A 26,808-nucleotide genomic window follows, 5' to 3' on the forward strand; every position below is an offset into this window, starting at 1 on the left:
CCACAACTAGTGCATTCACCTGGTTTGAAACAGAAGTTCACTGGGTGTAGAAGTAAGCTAGGAATGGATTTTCAGACTGACTTAATGGAATAATCAGGGCCCCAAAGGTGGAGCTTCACCACATGCTGCAAAGCTGGCCAGTCCCTACTGGTTGCTGCCAAAGGAAACCTTCAAGCAAATCTGACTTAAAAAAAAAAATAATCAGGCTCCCCAAATTACATTTCACTAGCCCAAACAGGCCCAAAAATCACACTCTCATGCAAGGGAATGGCAGGATAGTGCCTTCTGGCAGCAGGACAACCTCATCTGCTTAAACCGCCCATGAAGCCCATGTGAGGCCATACATAGACTCTTCAGGAAACTTGGAAGGAGCACGCAGAATTTCTGCACATCCAGTTCTCAGCCTCTATTTCACACGCATAAAACAAAAAAGTGGCTAGAAAACAAGCATTCTTAACAGCAGAATCTGATTATTACAGGTCTTTTTCTCAGCGTTTGGAATGAAATGGAGGGAGGAAAACAAAGTAGAAGGTATCCAAAAACTGAAAAGGAGACAGAAGTCTGCTCTTAGAGCCACTATTAATTCACTCAAGACTTTCACATGCCTGCACATCAGAATATTCATCCTTGTACTTCTAAATTCACATCTACTCTCAACACATACCACCGACTGTCCACAGAAAAACAGCACTGTAAACCAGTGAGCACAGTGGATTCAAAGCAAGACCTACATAAATGCTTTTTGCATTAATTAAGTGATCCACTCAAATGTAGGTTGTGCTACTAAAAGCACACCATTTGGGACGCCATAGTTCACACGGTACACTTTAGGAAGGCATCCATGACAGACTGCTTGGAAATCTTAGAAAGAAAATTCACATTTGGCAAACAGGCTCTATCTAAAACAATTCAGACCACCCAGAGTACCCTTACCCTGCCTGCTACTGGCTTTTCACAACAGTAAAGCTGCAGTACACCTGACCAGCAGTGTCATCTTCTAAAGACTTTGAGAGCTGGCAACACAGATGAGATTCTGTTGCGTATACCAATATTGTCATACTGCTCCCTCCTCCCACAACCATCTTTTCCTAGGTAAGCTCCAAACCCCCCATAGTCTAGCAACTTGTTCTGGTATCTTTTGGTCAGTGTCCAGGAAATAGAGATCAGAGTGATCTGATCTCTTTCCAGGAACCAAATTGCCCAATACAGAAAAGAACTTTCCACCCTCATTCAAAATGGACACAACTGGATTTCTTTTAAGGTAAGCTATGTGAGAAACCCTCTTGACAGAAAACACAAACTAACTTGTGACACACACACACACACACACACACACATTCCTTCCACCAGGTTAGGCATCTTGAGTTTAGCTGTGTTTCCAAAAAAAAAAGTAAAAATTCAAGCTATCAGACGTAAGAACCAAAACTATGTGGGCTTGGGCTAAATACGCATTAAGATGAGTAACGAAATGAAGCCTTTCTTACCCTCTTATTTCAGCTTCAAATCAGATTTTAATTTTCTTCCAGTATTTCTGAAAGAGATCCCCCTTCTTCCATTTTCTATATCAGCAAAGAAAGGTGCTAAAACCAGTAGGGATAGGAGCCAAATCCACTCCCCTTCAAACATCACTGGAATTTTTTTAGCGCTGTGAAAACACAGATACTGCAAGGCTACATCCAGTTTAAGAATCCAGAATTTAAAAAATCAAAACAAAATTGAAAAACAAAACCACACCAAAAATAAAAAAAAACCACCAACATTTTCTATGTTCCTGCTCTTCAGACAAATCCTATGGGATTATATCATTCATCTCTTGTGCTGTGTTAGACCAGAATCAGACTGCTCCCTTCACATCTAGGTGGTACTTCTGATGAACCTATTTTCTTAAGAAAATATCTATGATTCACTACTAAATATCATAGAAAATTGGAAGGAAAAGGATATCCAGTTCAAAGGAAAAAAACAAAACAAAAAATACCTACACCAAAAAACCCCCCATCAATAAAATCCCCTAATTTTCAGTGTGCACATAAGCAACAATTCAAATAGCATTATCACTACATTCATTATCTGAAGGCGTTGCTCTGATCAACTCTGATCTCAAGTAGAGAAATCTTAGCTCTTTTCCCTTAAGAGGGCAATCATAAGTTCTCTCCCCTCTCTTTCTCAGCTGCACATTTTTATGAAATATTCAAGTATTCAATGTGTTCAGTACCTCCTCCTCTTTCAAGTTTGGACTAAATTGGCAAAATTGTGACAGTGAAGGGAGAGAAACATTTGTTTTGGTTTCCTAGGAAACTAGACTAAAACAGAACTCCAGATTTCATTTTTGGTAAGATAGTATTTATTCAAAATATTACCTAACTTGAAGTTCACAAAATGTGAGAATAAAAAACAACCCAACAACAAAGAAAACCAAACCACAACAACAAAACCACAAAAATACCCCAACCCCATCATCTAATTGTTTTCCCCAAAGGCAAACCACTGAGCCCATCCTACACTATGCCGCAGTTCCCATCTCCTCTCACTGGAAGCCAGCACAGTAAGTCCTGCTGTGACACCAGCCCATCTCCCTTCCCTGAAAAGCAGCCTGGATGTTGTCAAACCCACATTTCACAAGTCCCACTAGCGAGAATCCACTGTACTATGCAGAAGCTACAGAGCAAATATGTACTCCTCTGAACTACACAAACAACAAAACATTTTAACATCTACAGCATCTCTATTAACAGAACATAAAGGCCACAAGAATCCTCTGATACAACTTGGTATGAGCTCCATAGAAGCTGTCGAGTCTTTCCTATGCTAAATTACCGTGTTCTATATGTTTTTACCTTGATTATTCTCCTTATGAATTTGTTACGAAACAAATTAACTCACAAGTCCTCTCTGCTAAATATCATAAAACAAAAGAAACAGGACGAAATTAGAGAAGCCAAAAATCAAAGTACACTGGGAGCCAAAAATAAATATTTAAGAGACATTCGCTGATAGCAATTTATACAGAAAAGTAACGGTCTGCTCTTCACTTAAGACATTCTGAAGAATTCAGGAAGGATTGAAACATGGGTTTTGCTACCTCAAAAAAAGTCTGATGCATAATGTTTACAATACTAACTGAAACCATCACAACTGATATATTAAGAAATTATGATCCATTAAACAAGAATTTATTAACTTCACAGTACTTGGAAAGTGTCTCAGCTTATTAACGATTTTATGATTATTTTTTAAAATCATATATAAAGTGCTTTAAAAAAAGGTTTTCTGTCTTGGAAAGCTTAGAGAGATAACCCCTAAATGTAAGGGTCACAAAGCATTAGACATGCAGGAGGCAGAAAGACAAAATTAATATGTGCTTTTAATTGAAATGCAAGAGCCTCAAAAGTCCAGAGGCAAATTCTGTCTTGTTGCTTGCTTTTTTTGTGCTTGAAATGAAAATCAAAAAGCTTTAAAGCATAATTTGGCATAATTTTAAAAAAGGTTCTTTATCTTTCAGAACAATAAAAAAGTCTAACAACTGAATGCATATAGCATTTATCAGTTATCCAGTTTTCTTTGATGATGTTATAGTTCCGAAGGGCCACCCAGACGTGAGATGACAAGTGAAAGCAAGAAGACCGCAAAGTTTCTAGAGCAAAATACTTTTCAAAAGAGCTATAGGCAACTTTCTCTGGCCATTTGGTTTTCCTGAAAACCACAAGCAAAGCTGGTAATTTTTACTCTTCAATGTTTCAACAGTAGCTATGACAGCACTGCCTAGCGTTCAGCTAGATTTCTGATCAGTTTTGGATACCAAACAAATTCATTTCTGTGCAACAAACTGATTTTCACCCATAAAACTCAGGACAGAGAAGGTATCTACGTATCTATGTATTCCACAAATCAGAAATCACATCTTTGAACAGTGGCATTAAGACAGATCAAGTGTCATTTCAGTCATCATTTCCGTATCTTTTTCCATAAAAACTGGGAAAAAATTAGCCCCATTTCTCTATGGGGCAAATTAGGGGAAAACCCAATTTTAAGACATTGTAATCCCTTACAGGAAATTTACTCTGAAGAAGATTTAAAGATTAAGCCACGGAGAAAATTTTTTTCTGGATATCCAGTGAGGACAGTGAAACTCTACTACGTTAACCCATCTCAAATAGATGAGACTCACAGACTGTAGTGGAGGCACCTTCAAATAAATGTTACCAGTCACAGGTTGTCAGATGGTCCCTATTAATTGATCCTTAGGTACACAAGAGGTACTCAGAGAACAGCTAATGCTGTAGAAGGCTGGTTAGTATGATCAAAAACAGTAATTTACAATAGAAGTTCCTAACTGTGATTTATCTTCTAAAGGCCAGTTCTGAAGGAATGCATTTGGGTATGCTTAAGATTAAGAAGTGCTTTGAACACATGGAAACTTAGGAGAATTTACTTCCTCCAGTGCATCTGTCTAATGCTATTAAGCTGATCATTAAAAAATAAGACTGAGATTAAAGATTTTCACCCCTTTCACCAAAAGATTCTTGATTCTATAGCAAAATAAAGATGCTTGACAGATGCAACTAAAACTAGAAGAAGCAAAATGGAATGCAAAGTTTTTGTTGCAGAAATTAAAAAACCCATTCTCTAATCACATGACTGACAAGATAAAGATGGACAAAGCCCATGAACCTTCCTGGTGAACCAGATGAGCAGAAAAAAACAAAAAACAAAAAAAAACCCCAACCATTTATTAGAAAAATATCAAAACATCATTTTGACACAGAAGAAAAGCTACTATGGAGTCAGAGCTCAGACATGTTCTTTTTGTGCGGTGCAACCAACACAACACTGGATTTGGCTGCTATGTTTTCAAATCTGTTCACTCAGCAAGAAAAGATTGCCTAAATTATTTAGCCAATGCAAAAGAAGATTCAAAGTCATTTATAAAAAGCAATTTTATGGGACAGTATTTCAAAAATAGCTGCACTTATATTACAGGATTTTGCCATTATAGCCAGAACAGCATTTAAAAGGGGAACTTGAGATGAAGAACAAATTCTGAGTCTAACTGTAATCACTGTAAACTGTTTTGCCCTCTATTAAGGTTTTTTGATTTTAAAAATCCATGTAACTTTTGCTCTAAAAACTTGAATAAATATTAAGAATATATGTTAGTAGTAAAAAAACATGCAAGTCACTAGAAAGTTTTAGAATTAGCTTTTATGAGCAAGCCACACAGCAGTCTCAGCATCTCACTGAGCAGCAAAATAGACTAAAGTAATGCTAGTGTTACAAAGACTGGGATCCTAAAAGAAAAAATAACTTCAATGCCCCCCACAAACAGTATCAACAGTCATTCTTCAGTGGCTATCCTAATTCCTCAAGACATCCCAGTCCATGTTTTGTTTTGTACATCTTTAGACTTTGTTCCTATAAGCAACAATTGTCTTCACTGTGCACCTTGCACAGCACAGAGCTTGCTGTCAGCACTTAAACACAGAAAAATAAGAATACATTGGCATTTTTTATCAAAAGTTGCAGGATACAAACCTCCAGGAAGATATGATTCACTTGCTGTGTCATCCCCATCATCTCCATCTTCATCATCACGACTCAACAAATTATTTACAGCAAGGTTTACATCAAGATTTGTTCGCTGGAGTTCTCGAATAATAATACTTCTGGACTTCCCTTGTAAAACAACTTGTGCCTGTAAGAGGAGAGTGAACTGGTTACTGGTCATTCTCAGCTCACCAATCACTATTCATAAGAAAATGCTTAATTCTAGAAGAAGTCTAGTAAGAATCCAAAGTCAGTAACAGTACATACAGACACAGACTCGTATCAGTTTTTCACAGCATCCTGTACTTGATATCCAACCTTCTCTCAGTTCCAGCTATGTCACTGAACTCCAGTTTTAGCACTAAATTTCTCAATGGAATATTACAATCTACTTCTTGGAATGTTTAATGCTGTAATTAAATAATATGCAAAATCTGGTTTTGAGAGTGTTCTGTATCTTTCTATAGAAGTGCTTGAACTTAGTATGTCAATCAACAGTTTGCAATCAATTGCTGTGCCAAAACTACACCTCAATCCCTGTCTTTTACCCTGATTTCTCTTTCCACTACTCTTCAAACAAAACCACCTTAATGACTCTATTTTTCTCGTCATTCTGTTTCTAAAGGCTTATAAGATTCAGCAGTTTCTGCAACACTGAAGTTTTAATTAATAAAGTGCAAATGCAGATATAAAACCTTCCAAACATCAGATGCTATGAATTTACAAAAAAACTGTGATTTTTTCCACTAAGCCTAGGACTCAGAGCACTTTGTTTTTCCAGAGTAATGTCTACTGAATGTCAGAGATGATAAGAGTCTTGAAAGATCACAAACAAAAGAAGGTAAGAAACAAGTACCAAGTATTTTCACAACAGAATAAAAATAGGGCACCAAGCAAAATGGTCTTTTGGCAATCAAAAAAAAAAAAAACAAGAATGGGACGTTCTAACAGCACACAAAGGTAAATTTTCGGTTGTAACATTCTATGCCAGAAGTTTACAGATTTTTGAGAACTCCTAGAATCTACAGACCATCTGTGAAGATCTTTCCCACTGCTCTGCTTTAAAGTTAGCTCAAAAATGTTTCAGACACTTTCTGCTTTAGAGGTAAACAAAGTATACTATTTAAAAAATAACAGAAAGAAAAAGAAGGTAAAATATTAAGAAAGGGAAATAAAGCAGATTATCTTTGGCCTAGCAACTAACATCTGTATTTCAAATGTTGACCAACAACTAGTTCTAAACTAGTAGTTAAAATCCATTAACTGTTTTGAATAGGACACATATTTTCAATGTATTCTTTTCTTTAAATATAGAGGAAAATGTTTTAACAGACTTAACAGCTTCTCCAGACTTCAGTGCAAAAAAAGGCAAAAGCAGAGCAATTAATACCCAACATTCATAAAAGTCACCTTCATAAAAAATTAAGCTGAGGTGTCCATGAAGAAAAATTATTGGTATTTTAAAGAGAATAAATAAATTTTATCTTTCATTTACATCTGAAATGGATCATTCCTTCAGTCAAACACGGAAAAAAAAGTCTATCTTCATTACATTCCTTCAAGAAACTTAACATTTGATACTATTCTCAAATATTTAATTTTCTCACTAGATCTCTCGTCTGCAACCAAACATGGCCTTCCTCATCAACATTAAACATATATCTTCTCTTGGGAGACATTTGGGAAATGAAAATTCTAGAATTCAAAAGTCTATCACTTGCACTACATCTTTAAGAATAAAACCAAGTCAGTTAAGGAAAGCTAATTTCTTCAATCACATGCCATTACTCCTTGGAGAACAGGCACTACTACAGCACATTCTGGTAAGAGAAGCTCTCCAATTTTTTGGCAACAAGCAGTTTCTAGTTCACATACCTGTGAAATTAGTTCCTCTGGAATGACTGATGCTGGAATCACTGGCTGTGGTTGACTCCCCAGCAGTCCAGATCCTCTATCACGTCCTGTGCGTATAACTCTGGTCTGCCTTCGAGAGTCTCGAGCTCCAGCAGATGATCTACCAGAAGATCCTCCTCCACTTCCACCAACTCCTGAACTCCAGCGACTTCTACAAGATTTAGATTATTTATTTTTTTAATACAGCAGTATACTTAGGGGATTACTTCTAGAATCTTTAGTTTTAATATTAATAACTTATAAACAGTCTCTCAAAAATACTGCAGCTTGACTTCACACACAAACACTATAAAAGTAACTCTCAAAAGTAGAAAGAACAAGAACACCAGGAAACTGATAAAATTCTGAAATATGCAGAAGAAATTAAAAAAACAGGACTCCAATCGGAATTTGCACACTTTCCTACTCATATAGCTGCATGGATGTATACATATATAAGCACATGAAAGGATCAATTCCCAGATTTTCTAAAAGCAGTAGCATAACATTTAACACTCATCTGTCAACTTCCTGCTATAAAAGCACACATGCACCAACTTCACTGTCAGTGGCTCCGACAAGATGACTATACTTCAGTGGATCTTCTAAAGACTGAGACATTATTTACATTAAGAAATTGCTTCAGATCACACTGAAAAATCAAGCAATCTTCTCTACTGCAAAAAGAAATCTTACACTAGATAGCTCTCTGATCCTCAGGTACAGTTTTCAAGAGATACTCTATTTTCTACCTATTCCTATTGCAGAAATCAGCATCTACTGTACACATCGCAAAAACACGCCTGAACTGACTGAACTGTTTCTTTGTTGCTATGAACCAGCATCAAAATAAGGCAACAACAATAAAAGACAATGACTTGTAAAAATAGACATCTCACCATCATTACAACTATCCACTAATAATTATCACCACAGACCTGTGTCAACTGAATCTGCTCTGAGTTTAAGACAAGATAATCTGCTGCCATGAAAGACAAGAGACTCTAGTTTATTCTTCGAGGTTAACTAAGCTTCATCTTGTAATACACCTTAAAGGATATTGCATAGGGTATTACTGCTACTTAAGAATTTGTATCAACAGAACCTTCCTGCTATCAACCACTTCAAGTCTATAATGCCTTTCAAGAAAAACAATTAAAATCAGACACAAAAATAAGGATATGTTCTCTGAAACAGTAGGTAATAAATTTACATTAGAAGTCTATCATATGCAGCTATTATGAGCTAATTAAGTAAGAATACTTGTCACGCACTGTATGCCTTCAATTGATTACTAGCAGCTTTTTAACTGGGTTTTCTTTCTCCTCCTGACAAGACCCTGCAACCACAGAGCAACTTGAGTGTCTGCTTAAGACAAGGCCCTGTCAGACACATCTATATTTTCAGAATTCTAGCTAGCACACAGAAAATGACAAGACAAGACAAAAAGCACTTCAATTATGTCTTTAGGAAAAGTCTTGTCTCACGAGTTAGAAAGAGAATTTTAAAAAAAGATAGTACTGAAAACAGAAAAAAAGACAAAAAAACAAAGAATGTGACATTTTAAATAAAATTAACCACCTAAACTGTTCTTCTGTGGGAAGGTGGCTGAGGGGACATCAAATTCTACCTACAGAGCAACTGTCAATTCAACCCTCTGCAGGGAGGTGTGGAGTTAAAGAAAAAGTTCTGTATAGATATTAACACTACAGATGCATTTTCTACTTCAAGTTATAAACTATCAGTGGCATCATTTAGACATCCATTTCTATTTCTGTAATAACTCAAAATATTCCCTGTGTATCCTAACCTGGTCCTATTAAGGAAAATAAGGACACAGCCATTGCCGTTAAAGCAGTCTAAACCTCAAATAAATATTAACATAGAACAGAAATTTTTCATCTCATTTCTGTTCACCTACTAGTCTACTATATCTCTCCACTGTGCACCAGCATGCTAGCAATTTTCCAAATCCAGTTATCCACTCTAATGGCTTCACAGTTTGAATGGTTTTAGATTCAATTTATTAAGATAATTATTCCCTCCATTTAACAGACTAGTTGTGGTGCCTACTGCTAGTCTAGTAGTTCAGTGACTTTCAACTACCCAGTTCTGAGACATTCAAGAGAAAACATCAGGAAAAATTCAGAGTTGGTCTCCAAGATTAAACAATTTTAACACATTATGCTTAGCTAAGAATAATTAGGAAAAAAATGTGTTACAGATCCCACAATAAGTTCTCAAACATGACAACACTAGTTTGTTTTTAAAGTTTAACACATGGATTTTTAGGTTCAGATGCATAATGATTTCAGAAAAAAATTGGGAAGGTTACAGGTTATTCTTCGTGCAACTAAGGCCCAAATGAAATTAGTTTGTTTGGTAATAAAAAGTCAACAAATTTTCTGGAAATTCATGAAAAATATGTAGTTCCTTTCTCTTAACAGATCAAACACATGAAGAAACCACAGCTCTCCTTAGTGCAGTTAGTAACCTTAGGAAGCAGCATAGTTAGACATGTCTTACAAAAACATGTTATAAAGAGATAACTGTCATTATGGAATGAAAATTACCTTTCTATAAAAAGGGACACCATCAATTTTAAAGTTAATGACATGAAATCCGGATCTATACAATACATTTTGTATATAGTACAATTTTAAAGGTTCTGAGAAACTACCTTTTCCAAATGATCCTTTTCTATTACTGTGTATAGGACCCCAACTATCAACACACCCCTCATGACTTCAGGCAAGGGAGCGGAAGGCAGGAAAAAATGGAGCACATAATGAAGTTCTTTCTGCACAAATGCAAACAATTTCAATTTATGCTTCTAGCCTATCATGGTTTAAATTGATAGTGTCCCTCTAAAAGACTGCTTTTCAAAAATCAAGGAAGGAAAAAAACATTCAAAAGAAGACAACACAGCCTAAATCAAGTTATTCTTCACACTTATATGAAGAACTCTCTGTATCCTCTGTACTGAAGGGTCACTTAAATGTCTGTTATTTTAACCAAGTCAATCAAGGTTTTTATTGTTATACCCTATCTACACAACTGCTGTGATTATACGTTCCCTTAGACACACTGCATACAATTTATATATGTGTATACACATATACTCAAATATGGAACAAACAGATTGCAGCCTCAATCCTATCAAAACTTACCCAAGGGTGTTGCCTGCCAGTCTGCCCAGAGTTTCAGAACCAGACAGAAACCATGGGGAGTCACTAGTCCTGCCTGGCCTGGATGTCCTTCCTGCCCCTGAGCCACTGCTCAACTTTGAACTGAAAGTAAAAGATGGTAAATCAGTCACAAAACAATCCCAAATGGGTTAAGAACAAAACCTGGAATCCCAGGTTGAAATTCTCAGGGACTTAGTCTGGTAACATACCAGCTTAAGCAACACCCTTGGGGAATATTCCAAACTAATCTAACTGCATATTAAGAGAAAAAGAAAGTGGAAAGCATGCCTAGCAGACCTTACGTACATCAGCGATCCATAATAGCACAGTTGCAAATACATATTAAGCTAATTAGAGATTTGAGCTAGCCACTGTGCTAAGTTTTCCAGTAGTGTTTATGTACAAATTGTAACCAGCAGGTGTTCTATCTGCAAACCTGAGCCTGAGTACGCTACTTCAATATTAAGTGGTTTAAATTCAAATGTGAACCATTAATTAGCCCTGTTAAGGGGGACTTACCTGGACCAAGGACCACAGGTCTAGAAAGTGAGCTTTGCCAGATTGGGACCACTCTCAGAGTGGATTCTACATTAAGCTAAACAGTTCAACACAGCTTCTTTCTTAAGGACTATTTTTGGAGTAGTTTGTTTCTTGAAGTTAAAGAGAGCCCGTCTTACTTCTTTCAGAATCACGTATCAGAATCATATGAACTATTTCTTCCTATACCAGTTTGTCAAGCTAGGCTGTTTGGCTGCATCACCATAACCATTGCGCCTCTACTCAAAGTATCCATTCCAAAACCTACTTTGAAAACAAACAAATAAAAACAAAAGCAGAACAGCAGCCAAGCTGCTTATCGTATTCAAAAAATGTCTTAGAAGAAAAGCATTTCTTACCCATCACTATTCTCAGGTTTACCCAATTCCAATCTGTCTGGCTGAACTGAAAAACCAATCCTGCAGACTCTACCATCCTGTATTTAGAACAAGAAAAGCCAAGTGTTCAAAACTGAAATGTAAGTCAAGTTTACCAAAGAAAATTAAAACACAAGTCTTCAGTTACTGAAGAGTGTTAATCAGTTTAATGCTAAAATAACTAATTTTTAATGACATGGTTTCAAGTTTGTTATCTGAGAAAATTTCAGCAACTTACCTCCAGAAGAAATGCAGCATGATTTGGTCCCACCACACACTGTTTAATAGTGGCCTGTTCCAATACATTCAAAGGCGGGTGGCTGTAAACAAAAAGTGAGAATTTACAGCATTTTAGAAATTTTGAAGTCTGAAAAAAAAAAAAAATCAAATTGTGCATGGAAAGAGAAATGTGCAGTGGTGGTTACCAATACAAAAAACTTTCAAAAATGACTAAACATGCACTAATTGAAGCACACAGCACATAAAAAGCAGGAAAAAGATCTTAAAATGTGATAGTTCTCATTTAATGTGATCAGCAATAAACAACAGGGTTTATATCTCACATTAAGAAGTCATTTAGTAATGAAGATTTTAACAATATAATTTATCATAACTGAGAACCTCACATTTTCTTCCTGTGTTATCTGAAGCATTTCTGGACTTCAGTATCAGTAGTACTGATTTCTAAGGCTCCATCATCTACAGTACAAACATCTGCTTCTTGTTGCTGTTAGAGAAACTGTACTTTTCTAAATGATTTACAGTAGCATGTGATATGCCTTACCTGTTTAAATTATATTTGTTCAGCTTCTCTGAAACTTCCCTTAATCTGAAACAGAAAGAAATGAAGCTGTTATTTGATGACATACTCCACAATCCCCAACATCCACTCACACAGCATATTTACGATGTTATGGGAACAACTTACCACCACATTTATTGAAGTTTTATATAAATACTACTTGGTGCTGGGAGTCTGAGAACTGCATAGTGTTCAGCTTCAAATTAGGTTTTTGTTTTGGAGGTTTTTTTACTTTGGAGTTTTACCCTTGCCACAGAACCAATGTTTGCTTGCACTTCTGTGTGTTTTACAAGTCACTATCAAAAAACACTACTACAATCACTTACAGCTTCATACACAAAATAAACATATAAAGCAATGACCGTGAACTGAACATTTACTTGTATTTCCTTGTATAAGCTTGAGTACAGTATCTCAGAGGAGAAAGGATTAATCTTCTAGGAAATCCAAGTATGTAGCATGTGAGAGCCAAAAATATGACAGTAAATTCTCCAAAACAAAAAACACTAAGAAACAGATGAATTAAAGCCAATAGTAAAAGGAGAAAAACAAATTCTTACTAACAGAAGAAACAATCCAGAGAAACATCACTATTTATAGGGTAATGTAAAACATTACCTTTACTAAAGGCAAACAATGTTTCCAAAAGTTCAAAATATCAGACCAGAAGAAAGAGCCAACTCACATACCACTGCTGCTAACAGGATACTGTGTCCAGAAGTGGAAAGCAACCAGTAATTTCTAAACTAATTTCTAATCCAAAGATCTTCTATAGACAGCAAAGACACTTGAGTACTATCAGGTAGGCATGTCAAATAAAGCCTGGGTTCCTTTCTCCCAAAAGGATGCAAGCCATCTGAAAAAGCCCCTAAAGTGTTCCCAATTACAGTCAGAGTATCTGCTTTATATCAAGATATAAAACCAAGAAAAATTCTCTAAACATTGTGCAAGGTCTTCATAACCAAGATTAAAAAAATCTCATATTTGGTACCATGTTCATCCTAGCATAATCAGCAACACCTTTCCAAACCTAAGAAAAAGACAGGCACACTAGCACTGTTTTTCTCTGTTTGAATCCATGTCTTTAAATCCTTCATTTTTACTTGCTTCATTTCAGTTTCTACACACAGACTAAGGACAGCAGACTCCAGCTACTTGCAATCCCTGAGCATGAAAAAGAAAACAGACTAGAAGTCCAAACAGTGAAATCTTAACATTATCAACAGTGTTTAAAGTATTTTCCTGAGGGAAAAAAAACTCTTAAGTCAGTTTGACGAACAAGTTATTTTATACTGATAGAAGTAACTTCTAAGCCCAAGAAGAAAGGAAAAATGAAAATAAGACAGCAGGAAGGAACTGAATGTGTTTAGAATTGCCTTTTACTATCCAAGCCAAGCTGCTGGTTTGTAAGTAGGCGATTTCACACTCCCAATTTCCAGCCACAACTACTTCACACAGGCCAAGAGTATGTACGCAGATAAGGTGTCTGTGAAGACAACCCACAAAAGCAAGAGAAATCCCAAACTTCCTATGCAATCTGTGCAAAAGATGCCCCACAAGAGTGAACTACTGTGGGAGACTGTAGAACGAACCTCAAGTTGAACAGCATACACTCCACGCTGTATCACATGGTTTTATACAGCGAGCAGGGATTGCTGCATAATATCTGACAGGTTAAACATGCCTGAAGCTCCATCTCTTGAGTTTATCACCTAACAGTTTCCCACAGAAATCCTGAGCAGTTTCCCATTAACATTTCTCTCCTGGCAAGCATGAGTAATAATTACCGAATAGGAAAACCTATCTTTAAGTTCATTGCAGTGCCTTTAAGAAAAGCTGACAGCAAAAAAAGTAGCACTTCACTGGAGATCGTTACTAGACTAGTGTATGAGCAACATTTAAAGCTTGTTTATGTGAGCCTTGGTCACAAGACCAGACCATTAACAAAGAAATAGATGTATTTAAATTTGAAAAAAAAAAACATCATATTCCTTTTATACATGTAAAAAAAAATTAAGTAATAGGAAAGAAATATACTCAGGAAGCGAAGACTTGAATAGGCAATGAATCCATGAGCAACATCAATCTCAAGAGAGAAGGTCTATCTGCAACAAGCACAGGCCAAAAGAGATCAAACTTTGCTGGAGAGGCTGCTGTCCATCTTTAACAGGAGGGAACAGAGAAAGTTACAAGCAACAATGCTGAAAGTACTAAACTCTTCTATAGGAAAAAAATCCAGTAAAACTATCTCATGCCTCAACCATCTCATATGCGACTGCTGTAACAGCAAAATTAACAAGTACTGCTCATAAGCTGCTATAAGTCCACAAGGAATCAAATTTGATGCAGAACACCACTGGAGTTGCTCCCTGCTGGGCTGCCAGTTCCACCCTCATTCTTCCCCTTCCTTGTGCTGGCACCAGCATTCACATGAACACCAATCAAAAAACCAAACCAGCAGGAAAACAAGAACAAAGCAGAAAAATGTGTTTGTATACCCTGTATGGAGAGTCTCTCTGTGCAAATAAAAACTTGAAGTAATTTCCTTCAGCAATCTAAGCCTTTCCACCTTCACAGTTGCAGGGTATTGTACCATTGACCCTCTGAAGGGAAAAGCTTATTTAAGATCAGGGTAATTTTAATAATACAGTGCAATAATTTCAACTGATGGTGCTCTGGAGGAAGAGCAGAGATGATTTAGTCAATTCTCACATCAAGGTTAACATTTTGACAAAGACTTTCTGTGGTAAATGAAATCTCCAATATAAATGCCTTGACAGACTACACTTTGAAAAGTTCTCATTAAAAGCAATTAAACTATTTCAAAGGACAAATGTAGAAGCAACAAGTATTTTGATCACAAACATTTTTGAAGAAATGCAGTAGCTTGGCAACACTTTTAGACAAAAAGTTTAGTGATTATAGCTCTTGTATCAAGACATATTCTTTAAATATTATTACTGAAATTAATCCAAAAATAGTTGTGAGGAAAACAAAGTCAGTTTGTCCAAGCCAAGTAGGGATTTCTCTAATTTCAAGCAGCTCCATTGTCTAGCCTCTAGAAAATGATCAGAATAAAAGGGATCTATGTTCACACTAAGCAACCAAAAAGGCTCTACATCAGGACTACCATAGCTCAGATTTCCAACATGGTACTTTTATTTCCAACATGGTACTTTTATTCATCAAAAGACATTATTTTTCTCAAAAATTTCTGTTTCCAGACAAGTTTATCTCAGGATCCATCCTTCGACCACATGTTACTTTATAAAAGTAAGTTAGGCTCAAAAATGAAGAAGAGTTACAGAGAAAATTCATTTCAAAATACTGAAGGCAAGAGTTGCAGAGGAATTAAAGGTACTTTCTAAAAAAAACAAACAAATAAGCAAAACATAAACCAATCGAACAAAAAACCACACAGGTGCACACAAACAAACCAAAAACCCCACACCCCCAAACCAGCTTGGTGTGATGAACAACTTCAAGTAGGGAAATAAGAAATAAAGCTACTCCAGGCCTGGTAGATTTTTCTAAGTGATCAGGTCTCTTTAAGACAACTTAATATGTCAATGAAGTCTGTAAGCCAACAAACATGAGACTTCCACACCAGAGCAGACAGAAGTATACAAGTACCACTACAATGCTTTTCCAGGGCAAGGCTAATACTAATACCAATATTAATACTAATACTAAGCAAAATAACCAGCAGATATCCAAGAGGACACACTCACATGACACAATCCATGTAAGCACTGGAGAACAGTATTACATACCAATCAACACTTAAAAGGTAAATGCAACCTTCATCCCTGTCCCTCAGTTCTTCAGAGATCCTGAAGTGCTCTGAGCACAGCGAGCCAGACCCAAGGAAGCACCTATGTGGCCAGTTTACAGGTTTTAGCCCAGCAGAGCTGCACAGCCTCCACATCAAAGCCCTCTCACACCTGCCTGTCTTGAATCACATGGAAATGAGCTCCTGTGCCTGTCTATTGGTGTCATGAAAACAGAGTTTTAGAAATGCAGAAAATTGACACCAATGAAAAGCTTAAGCAAATAAATTATCTTCGTTTCCTAATCTCAGGATAACTTAGACACTAGATGCTGCCATTGATGTAAAGTCACACCCAGCTATCTTCCCTGCCACAATACAGCGTAAAAAAGGATCCTGCCCCCAAGTGCCATCTCAAACGTTAGAGAGAAGCTTCCAAGGAGACAGCCTTCCACAGCTACACCTTTCTCTACTGGAATAGATGAAGATATAGAGTGTGCTTTAAGTCATTCTGGGTAGAAATGGTGGGGGGGGGAATCCATAAAATCAAATGCTAAAGTACCACACAAAAGCAGGCAACAAGGTTATCCACAGAAAATAAAGCAATGCATACAAGAAAGAAAAAAAAAGAAATTCCAAGCGCAAGTACAAAATGACAGGTTCCAAGGTAAGCAACACTACTCAGCAGGGTAGTGGGATAATGTGTTTAGACTATAATGTACAGATCACTGAAATGAACTAGATGACAAAGAAACCCATTGCTCTACTCAGTCAGCAATCAGGGGAACCATGGTTTACACTGTGTCCTCTCTGCATTTTAAGAATTTTAAATTAGGACTATTTGGTTATTACATACTAAACCAACATCTACTGCTCAGGAAATCCCCAAGCTGCAAATTCTTAGAAGCTGGAAAAGCACCATATATATTTGCCCTGTTATCCTGTTAATCTAGCACTGGTCTCTGCCACAAACAGGAGGGAAATGAGATGGACTTTTTGTCTGACTTGAACAGCTGTTCTTGTACTTCATGGTATCAGCCAACACAGGTTTACAGAACATGGCTCTCAAACTTTATTTCCTATTTTGCTGGATTGCCAGTTTGGTTGATAAAGGTAGTTCTGATCACTTAATAGTTCTCTCTGGAATACTGGTAACACACTGTGCTGAACCTGTAATCTGCCACACAATGCTAATATGGCAAAGATCAAACAAATTAATGTCCTGAAAACAGCTTTCTGTCACTGAGAAAGTTTACAGGTAATACAGTGATTGCAGAATAAACATTCTCTAACAATAGACCATTACTATTTAATGATACAACATTGATGTAGATAATGACCTAAGCTAGGTATAAGCCCACAAGAAGGTTAAAGCATGACAAGAGAAAATATCAAAAACATGTATCTTAGTTGTAGTTTTAAGAAAAAAAGGCAGAATTCATAGAACAAGGGGAGAGCCGTGTATATTGCCTAGCAAGGCTTACAGTGCTGTGTTCCACAAAATCCACACAGAAGCTGCTGATGCTCAGACTGGATGAGCAGACATTGAGGTGAACCAAAAACTGTCTGAACATCTGGGTCCAGAGGGTGATTAGTGTCACAAGGCTGCAGGCCAGTGACAAGCTGTGTGCCCCACGGGTCAATACTGGCTCCAATCCTGCTCATTAACAATCCAGATGATGGGACAGTCGGTACCCTCAGCAAGTTTGCTGATGACACCCAGCTGAAAGGACTGGTGGATATGCTGGATATCACTGCCATCCGGAGCAGAGCAACCTCATGACAAGCTAGAGGAGGAAAGGCACAAATCCTGCACCTCAGCAGAAACAACCACGTGCCAGAGACTGTCCAGCAAGAGAACAGAGTGGCAGAAGAGGACCTGGAAGTCCTGGTGGCCACCAGGTAGAACATGAGCCAACATGCCTTGTAGCAAAGAACATAAAGAGCATTCTGGCTGCAATACAGAAAGTACTGCCAGCACACTGAGGCAGACAATCCTTCTCTTTATTCAGCACTCATGAGGCCACATCTGGAGATTTGGGCTCCCCACTACAAGAGAGACATGAGCATACTGGACAGAGTCTAGCAAAGGGACACAAAAGTGACTAAAGGACTAAAGCATCTCTCACAAGAGGAAAGGCTGACAGAGTAGGGACTTCAGCCTAGGGAAGAGAAAGCTCTGGGGGGATCTTATCAACATATATGAACACATATGAACATCAGCAAGGATAGTAAAGGGGACAGAGTCAGACTCTTTCCAGTGGCACCCACTGACAGGACCAGAGGTAGCAGACACCAAAACACAGGAGGTTCTGTCTGAACATCAGGGAACATTTTCTTTGCTGTGAGGGTGACCAATTACACAGGGTGCTCAGGAAGACTGTAGAGTCTCAGCCCCTGAGAGTTATTGAACTGAACACAGTCCTGGGCAACCAGCTGTAGATGGCTCTGCCTGGGAATGGGACCAGATGATAACCAGAGGTCCCCTCAGCCATTCTGCAATTGATATTGAGGACTTAATGCTTTCAGGATGTGATCTCCACACATTTGACTTGAAGGCACAGCAGCAAAAGGAGGGGATTTGTCATTGAAAAGCTAGGAGCTCATGTTTTGCTCTCTATGCATATGCTCTTAGAATCCCTCTACGGTCAGCAGCACAGGAAAAAAGTTACACCAATGAGTCAGGAAAGTGTCAGGGAGATACATTCAGCAAAATAAAAAATCATGGATACTTAAATATCCAGTTGCAAGTACTGTTTTTTTAGCAGGAACAGCAAGACCAGGGGCAGACACCTGTGGAATTTCTGAAATGCTTTTAACTAGCAATGAATTCTTAAGCTGGGCAACTGGTTCCTCTAGCTCAGAATCTACTTAGACCCTTTCTTCTGATTTAAGTGACACTGAAAACATCCCCCTCTGAATAAAAATAAAACCCAGAACCATAACCCCACACCACAGCGCAGAGGAAGGCCACAGCCTAGCTCAAGAGGAATACAAAGTCAATAATGCTTTTTAAATAAGCAAATACCCATAAGCTATGAAACAGCATGGCCCATTTTTCTGAAAAAAAAGTTGTAGTTAACAGTCTGAATACAAACAGGAAGAAATCACAAATGTTACAATCCTGCCAGAGAGGAGTTACAGCATGCCTACAGGTTATTTAGCACATTATCTAAAGAATTTGGTAGTGAAGTACATCTACAGCTAGAAGTTGCCTAAATACCTAGTGCTGTTTCTGGGGGGAAAAAAAGAAAAACACACTACAGGAGAACATGTCAGACTCGTTCTGAGGCCCTTTTATGGCAGTAGATTTCTAAAAGTGTAGTTTGCAAATCCAGTCAGAAATCTGTTCTCTGGTGCAGAATGCACCAAATCATCATTTTGTGGTCCCACATTCTGTTCAACTGGACCAAGTCCTTGCAGCTGATTTGTTTACATACAGCAGAAGGTTATTTCTTTAGCCAGAACACCACATCAGCTAAACAACTGGATCAACCAACTCAGGTGAGTTCTGAACCTTAAAACAATTAAGGTTGTAAGCTATTTAACTACCCATCATTTTAGGAAGCATATCCTCTTGTGATAATAAAACACAAATAATGGGAATTTAGTACCCCGTGGTTCTAAGTCCAAGGATAATTGAAAAATACACACATGATAATAGCATGAGCAGTGTTACTACACTGAACAACAAACAAAAGCTAGATATCAAAATACAACTAGGAAGCTGTATACTTGTTTAACTACAATGAGTGAAAATTAAAAGGCCCCATTAAGGCAAAGAAATGAAGAAATCCTATTTTTACAGTCAGAACATTGCTGTAGTGATTCCGTTAAAAAAATACTATCAAAAGAAAAATCCAGTCACTGAAAATCATAGAACCCTTTTGTGTCCCATTGTGAGAAGACAGTTAATGCTGCTTCAGGAGTTCATTATGAGCCACCAGGGAGGCTGTGAATTTACCAGCATACCACCTTAAATGCTGGAGAGGCAGGTTCTGGGCCCAGCTGAGGTGGGAACCCAAATCATCTCTTAACCATTTTCTTTTGCTCTAAGCTTTTGGGAATTGTGACCACTTTGTGCAAAGTTGGAAAACAGCCTTTGATTAGAGCATTCAAATGCTATAAAAAAATTTTTAGAAGTAAGAATAGTTACATTATTAAATACTTTGTATCTTGACTAGAGAAAAGCAACTGTATGTTTTGTACAAGTAATTTTATTTAAAACAAAGCACAAACAAGAACTGAATTCTAATTGCTTTGCTATAAAGTCTAACGACCTTATTCTCATTCTGAATTAGTTTTAGCAACACAGAAAGATCATTTAGCATGTCCAGTCCTTTACTTGCCAATTCCTCCAATTCCAAGCCTTGAAGTATTCAACAAAAACTCTGGCTTTACAGTGTTATCTGCATGTCACTTTTTCAAACTTGCTAAAAACTGCCTTTTAAATGCCAGACCTTCTCCTCACACTGCTCTGTCTTCCACTAAAAACACATCTTCAAAACCTTTCTCTCAAACACTGCATCTTTGATTTAGGTAAGAATGGACTGAGGCCTGGCATAAAGAGGAGAGAGCAAGCACCACGCCAGAAAAACAAGCAGCCAAATCACTTTGTCCGAGGCACAGTGCAGGCAAAATAACTCAAAAGAAACCTCAGCTTCTGCAGTGCACAGCTCATCCCAGTATTTTTTGCACTGCCAGGAAAAAAATGCTTTTTTCCATCTGTCTGCACCCCAGCCATGAAACTCCAGGTGCTTCCCTCAGTGCAACCAGTGTTTTGGTTCCCCTAAAAGAACTCATGAAGCAGCACATTGAGTACCTTCTGCATCACATTGTGCCTAGGGCTGTATTATTTCAGGTAACAAGTCTTGCCAGGTACAGATTCTGCACCACAAGAGAAAAAAACAAACTTAGGCCATTCCAGCAAAACAGCCTGTGAGTCCCCAGCCTTCCCATAAGGAGCAGGGCACTCCTTGCCAGATTACCTTCTGCCTACCCAATCTGCCCCACAACGACAAGATGTTATGATCCATATCATTCGAAAGCTTAACTATGGACCTTTAAATTACTGCTCTAGAGACAGACACATTTTGTCTAAGTCAGTGAATTGTGCATACAATGACTCAAAAATGGATATTGAGAAAAGAAAAACTGCTGTTAATAATATACTGTGGTCAAACCAGAAAGAAAACAGTTCCAACAATCTAAGAAAGACCTTCATTAAAGATCAGACAACAACAACTCACACTAAAAAATATGAAATGGATTAAAAGCCATAAATTCTCTTCAGAAGAACACATCTTGATATTTACTGCAGAGAGAGAAAAAAAATGCAGCTCTGGCCATTTTCAGGCTGGAAGAGAATAGCAGAAGTTTCATACCATAAATGAAAGAATAAATACAGAGCAATATTTAAGAAAATTAATTCTGCAAAATGAACAAGAAATTAAAAGGATACCATCCTTACTGAAGGAAGTGACAAACTCCAATGGCTTCAAACAACAACAGAGTAAGGTGTACATTCAACTTTATTCCCATGGGCAAACACCTATTCTCCAGTTAAGTTTTCGGAAAAACGGTGTAGCACAAACATTTGCTTATATTAAGTCAATGTTAGACTCCACACTGACACCTACATAGAGAAATTACAATTTTCAGTGAAGTCCAGAGATCCCAATCAAGATTCATTTCACTGTATCAGAACTCCCTACACATACAGAGAAAAAATCCACCCCAAAGGTGAAAACGTGAGAGGTTGAGGAAACATAATGGATAATAGAAAATGAAAGGTGGTAAGCAAATTTTAAAAATGCTGTTTTATCACGTTTGGATTAAAGTAATCAACTACTACTTCTATAGCACACAGGGGAAAAAAAGGCAAAATTAGCATCCAGCTTAACTAGAGATGATGGCAAACATGCTTCAAAAAGTAACACCAGCAAGACCTGGGTACAGAGCAGTTTCTTTCTGGGCTATCTTCTAATAAATAGGCAAACTACAGATGCATGGGTATAATCACCCTCAGCTATTCGAGGCATTTTGAACTGATTCATTTGACAAACAAAAAACACACTCTCTCAAATGTTGATTATTTTTTGGCGAAAGACAAATTTCGTAAGATTACTGAAGTCTCCAGCAGCCTTGGGACTTTCATCTACTCATTACACTACTGTTGTCACAAATTAAACTGGCAGACTTCACGGCTGGCAATAAAACAACAATGATAGCAAGAAATCCTAACACAGCTAATGTCTGAAATACTACTAATCGTGGAAATGTTTTCCAAGTTTTTTTATTCTGTATCATTTAATAAAACATCGTAATGTAAAAAATAAATCAGAAAGATGAGACTAAAATATCTTCAGGCATCTTTTCTGATAAAAGGCAGTAACCAGTTAATGATGAAAAGCCGTCCAAAACAACATTACAGAAAATACACATTTCATCTCCACGGTGGACATAAGCAATTTGCGATATCATCTCAACAGCAGCTGGCTTGGGATTACAAAAACTAGCCAATAAGGCAAATCATAAGACACTACACTAAAAATCATTTTTAGAACTGCAACAAATAATCAAGTTGGGATGTTAAATATTTGCTGTACCAACATGGATTGCTGCTGTAAAACACTGCACTTTCACACAGAGCAGCTAGGATTTGCCGAAAGACTCGGTGAAGCATATTTAGCATGAGAAATTCCCCTGACAAGTGCTGGGTGTAGCAGTGAGACTTGTGAGCAAAGACAGCAAATTTAATGGTTACATCACTGCTCTCCTGGAAACAAACTGGCAGTTTTATGTAAATACAGATGACCAGTGCTCCCACCTTTAACCTTTCTATTTTAAGTTTACAGCATGTTTCAACTGTTTAGAACTGTCACACTTCTTACCTTTGTATCAGTGAGTATGTGTTCTCTCATATAAAACAAGAAACTTCTTTAAATAGAAGCAAAATACTAATTTCCCTAGAGGGGAAGGGTAAGAGAAAAGAAAGCAGTCTTGGTGAACTGCATTTTTTAAGCACAGAAAGACTTTTAGAAATAGAGCACAGAGTTTATTGTCAAAATAGTTCTATGCCAGAAAGAGCAAACAAGATCTGATGTTCAGATAATTATTCCTGTAGTGGAGTAACTAATGCTGTGTCATCCTCACTTAAACTGTCAGGCTTAAGGTTTTGGACAAAATACATGTGTGCACTTTGAAAATTAGATTTGTGCATTTATTTCAACATCTTTTTTCTCCAAATTGTCCCTCTCAATTTAAAATCCTCTAACTACTGCAACCAGGCCTTGTCTTCACATTTTCTCTGGGGCACACACAGATACCAACAGAGTTGTTTCTAAGAGCCAAATCCTTGGTGGACTTCAATTAATTCAAGGTTAAAAAAAAATCTGTACAACTGAAAAACACAAGTACTTTTTTGGTGTATTATTTTTTCCTGCATAAATGGCTGCTGATGCAGAGAAAGATGAAACAGCAGCTTTTACAGTCTCGCAAATTTAACTGTAAATTAGATTGCTGCTAGTGTAATCACTAAAATAAAATACCTTGAACCCCCTTCTCTTCTTCATGTAAGTGTCAAACACATAATACCACCTATTTAAGTCATAAATTATTAACTGTGCCTGAACTGTGAAAAGGCAGCCACAACATAGTGCAGTTTGCCAAGCTTACGTACATCCTTGGTTGTTTTTCCTCAAGTGTCAAGTAATTTTTCATGTAAATATGACTGTGTACTGAATAATCATCTACTTTAGATAAGAAAGAAACTGTCACACTTTTCACATCTATTTTTTGACTGAATCACAAATTTGACAAACATCCTACGTGGCAATCAGAAAATTTCATAAATAAATACTATACCATTAATTACCTCAAATGTATGTTATTGTTTACAGTTTTTAACTTTTACAAATATTTAGCACATAAATGTTTTTGACTGATACCTTTCTGTTCTCAGAATAAAAATGTTCTCTGACAGCCTTGATTTGCGGTGTCAACTTTAAAATACAGCTCCTAATATCTTAGTCCATTAGTCTTACTCTATCATTGGTTCAACAAATATGCTCAAACCTTATACATGATTCGAGAAGGAAAAAGGAAGCAACATTTGTGCCCCAATTACCATTTTACTAAATTCCTCGTGACAGGTCACAACTACTCTCAGCCCAGATCACATTCACAGTACAGTTTCACATTACAGTAGCCAAAATAAACTTGCTGCTTTCAAAATGGAAGGAACTCAACCCTGTTTCCTCTTCCCCATTCTTCACTACCTCTCCCTCCTGCAGCACTTTTTAAAGTACTCTGATGTGCACCCAACAAGGAGATAAATCAGTTTAATTTCCTAATGCACTAGATTATATTTACTTCACTTTACTAGGGCTATCTTTCTATCATTTCAGCAAGTTAAGTCAGTTTCCTATGGGATCAGAAACTTAGAGTTAGTGTAATGTAAGAGGCGGGGAAAACAAACCTCCGCCTTCAGAAGAGAGCAATTACTTTGACTTACAACATCTCAGGAAAGTTTCAGCAAGAACATTCACAGACAATTACATATGTACTCTTTAAAAAGCAGCATCTGGGGTGTAGCAAGGAACTGTAATCAGAAGAGGACCCTGGTAGAGCAAAGTCCAAAAAGGCCTAGAACACCAGCCTATGTAAAAGTAACCTTCCACATCCAACCAGACATGAAGTAACACTAAGTTCTGATGCTTAACTTCCCAAATTATTGTTCTTAAGTAACAATACTAAGATCAAATCTTAATGCATTGCTGCATGCCTGAGTCCTGTAAAAGTCTATATTACCACAGTGGTGGTGCAAGGCAGCCAAACCTTTTTATTTTTAAAAAAGTGTTTCCAACTAGGAGTCTGGTGATAACAAAAATAATAATAATGCCATGACAGTCATACCATTCCCTCCTTATCTTCTGAAAGAGGTCAATCTAAATTTGGCTATGCTTTCAAGAAATTAATCCTAAAACCATGTCCAACATTTTGCCCATTACTAAAGTTTATCAAGCAGCCGTAATGCAGGAAATTCAAATATTTTATCAGTTATGGCTTCCCAATAATTAAACCACCTATTCCTATTTGAGGCAGGCTACCTGCACTTTCGTTAAAGTAGATTAGGAAGAGTTCAAAGCACATCAAAATAAATCACTTAAGCTAAAAGTCCTGCATTATCTGCACAAAACTTGCAGATTCTCTATTCAAAAACACATCAGTTAATCCCTTCTTTTCCCCAGCTTGGAGAAGCAATGCAGATCACACACAAGTAACACCAGAGAAGTTCGTGCTCAGGTTGCCTTCCCCTACACAAGAGGACAGGTACTCTCCCAACACATCTGTGGACGTAGCAGAGGGGGTTCAGGTCCTGCACTATCACTCTAACATGAGCACTTGCACTATCAGGAGCTCTCTCTCCCTCCCTGTGCGTGGCTGCTGCAGATGTGTGGGGCCAAGACACCAGATCCACATCCCTGCTGGCTCCCTGCACAGCCACACCACACCCTAAGCCGTCTCCTTCCAGCAACATCTGCTTGAGATTTTTAACAGATTTGCTCATCAGTAAATGCAAGGGGGGGTGGCGTTTGCCAGAGTAGCAGCCACATATCCACTGATTACTAGCACAGGACCTTAAATTGATGTGCAGATTAAAAAGGTATGTTCTTGCTAGGTATTTTTTTCCACACAGATTGATTATCAGACAGTGCAAACAATGCAAGCAATGCAAAGCGCACAAATTAAATTTTCAGTTCAGGCACAACAAGTAACATTCAAATAACAGAGACAGGCACTGAATGTATTATTAAGGGAAAACAAAGTCATGTAAAGAACGAGATCATCCTTTCTTCCCCCAAAGCTGACTCTACATACAGACTCACCGAAGCTTCAAATTAACTTTTCTCAGGTGTACTACTGGTTTCAAAGATGTTACTGCCAGAAAACTTACTACATGACACTTCTAAACACTCATATTCAGAATACCCTCTATTTAACCAAATTCATTATATCTCATCTTCAGAAGGAGAGAAATTCATTGTGTCAATGACCACTTCAAAAATTACATCTTACTCTATGCTAGGACTTACACAGTTTAGCTGACAAGAATTTTCTTAGTACAAGGTAAAAAGTCAAAGTTTTGAGATTAATCCTGTCCCTGAAGGTTAGTTCATGTACGGAAAGCCATTTATGTAAGGTGAAAGACTCCCCTTCTTCCCAGAGCAGCAAGTTAAACTGCTCCTGTGAGGTTTCATAACAGCCAAGAAAAGGCTATTTGTCATGGTTACACCCACTTCCTAACCCAATATGAAATTAAGAAACATACTTAAAAATTTACTAAGATTAACTTATCTATGAAACTGTGTCAAACTTCCTGCACAAAGTCTCCAACCCTTAAAGAGGCGGATAACAGACAAAATATACCTAACCTAAAATATACCCACTGCAACAGAAGCTGGACATCTCTTTTTTAAATATTAAAGCCATTAATTATTTACATCCCAAATACTCTATGGAGTTATTTCTCAAACTGCAAGCCATACTGAATTTTTCTCCCATTAAACTCCTCATACTCAGTTTGCAAACAAATTGCTTGGGGAAAAAAATTCCAAGTTACCTATCTTCCTTAATAAACTTACCAGAAAAACCTCAATTACCTCAGTTCATCCTAAACAAAAGCTTAGCTGAGTA

The 26,808-nt window shown here is 37.4% G+C and overlaps 1 protein-coding gene across 9 annotated transcripts in view; it reads right to left on the reverse strand.

Annotated features, from left to right (window-relative positions):
- Positions 1-26,808, reverse strand: part of UBR5 (ubiquitin protein ligase E3 component n-recognin 5) — an 88,171-nt gene that overhangs the window by 58,450 nt on the left and 2,913 nt on the right. For 7 of the 9 annotated variants that reach the window (XM_033079613.2, XM_033079586.2, XM_033079595.2 and 4 more), the window contains exons 2-7: positions 12,324-12,368; positions 11,778-11,859; positions 11,522-11,598; positions 10,608-10,727; positions 7,420-7,609; positions 5,533-5,692 (exon numbers count right to left, since the gene is read on the reverse strand). In XM_033079613.2, coding sequence (XP_032935504.1) covers positions 5,533-5,692; positions 7,420-7,609; positions 10,608-10,727; positions 11,522-11,598; positions 11,778-11,859; positions 12,324-12,368 — 674 coding nt within the window. Of the gene's footprint in view, positions 1-1,484; positions 1,578-5,532; positions 5,693-7,419; positions 7,610-10,607; positions 10,728-11,521; positions 11,599-11,777; positions 11,860-12,323; positions 12,369-26,808 lie in introns of those variants that run through there. The other 2 variants (XM_033079631.2, XM_033079641.2) reach the window with 2 other exon arrangements.

The sequence above is a fragment of the Catharus ustulatus genome, chromosome 1 (genome assembly GCF_009819885.2).
Source record: "Catharus ustulatus isolate bCatUst1 chromosome 1, bCatUst1.pri.v2, whole genome shotgun sequence".
In the NCBI taxonomy this organism is placed as follows: Eukaryota; Metazoa; Chordata; class Aves; order Passeriformes; family Turdidae; genus Catharus; species Catharus ustulatus.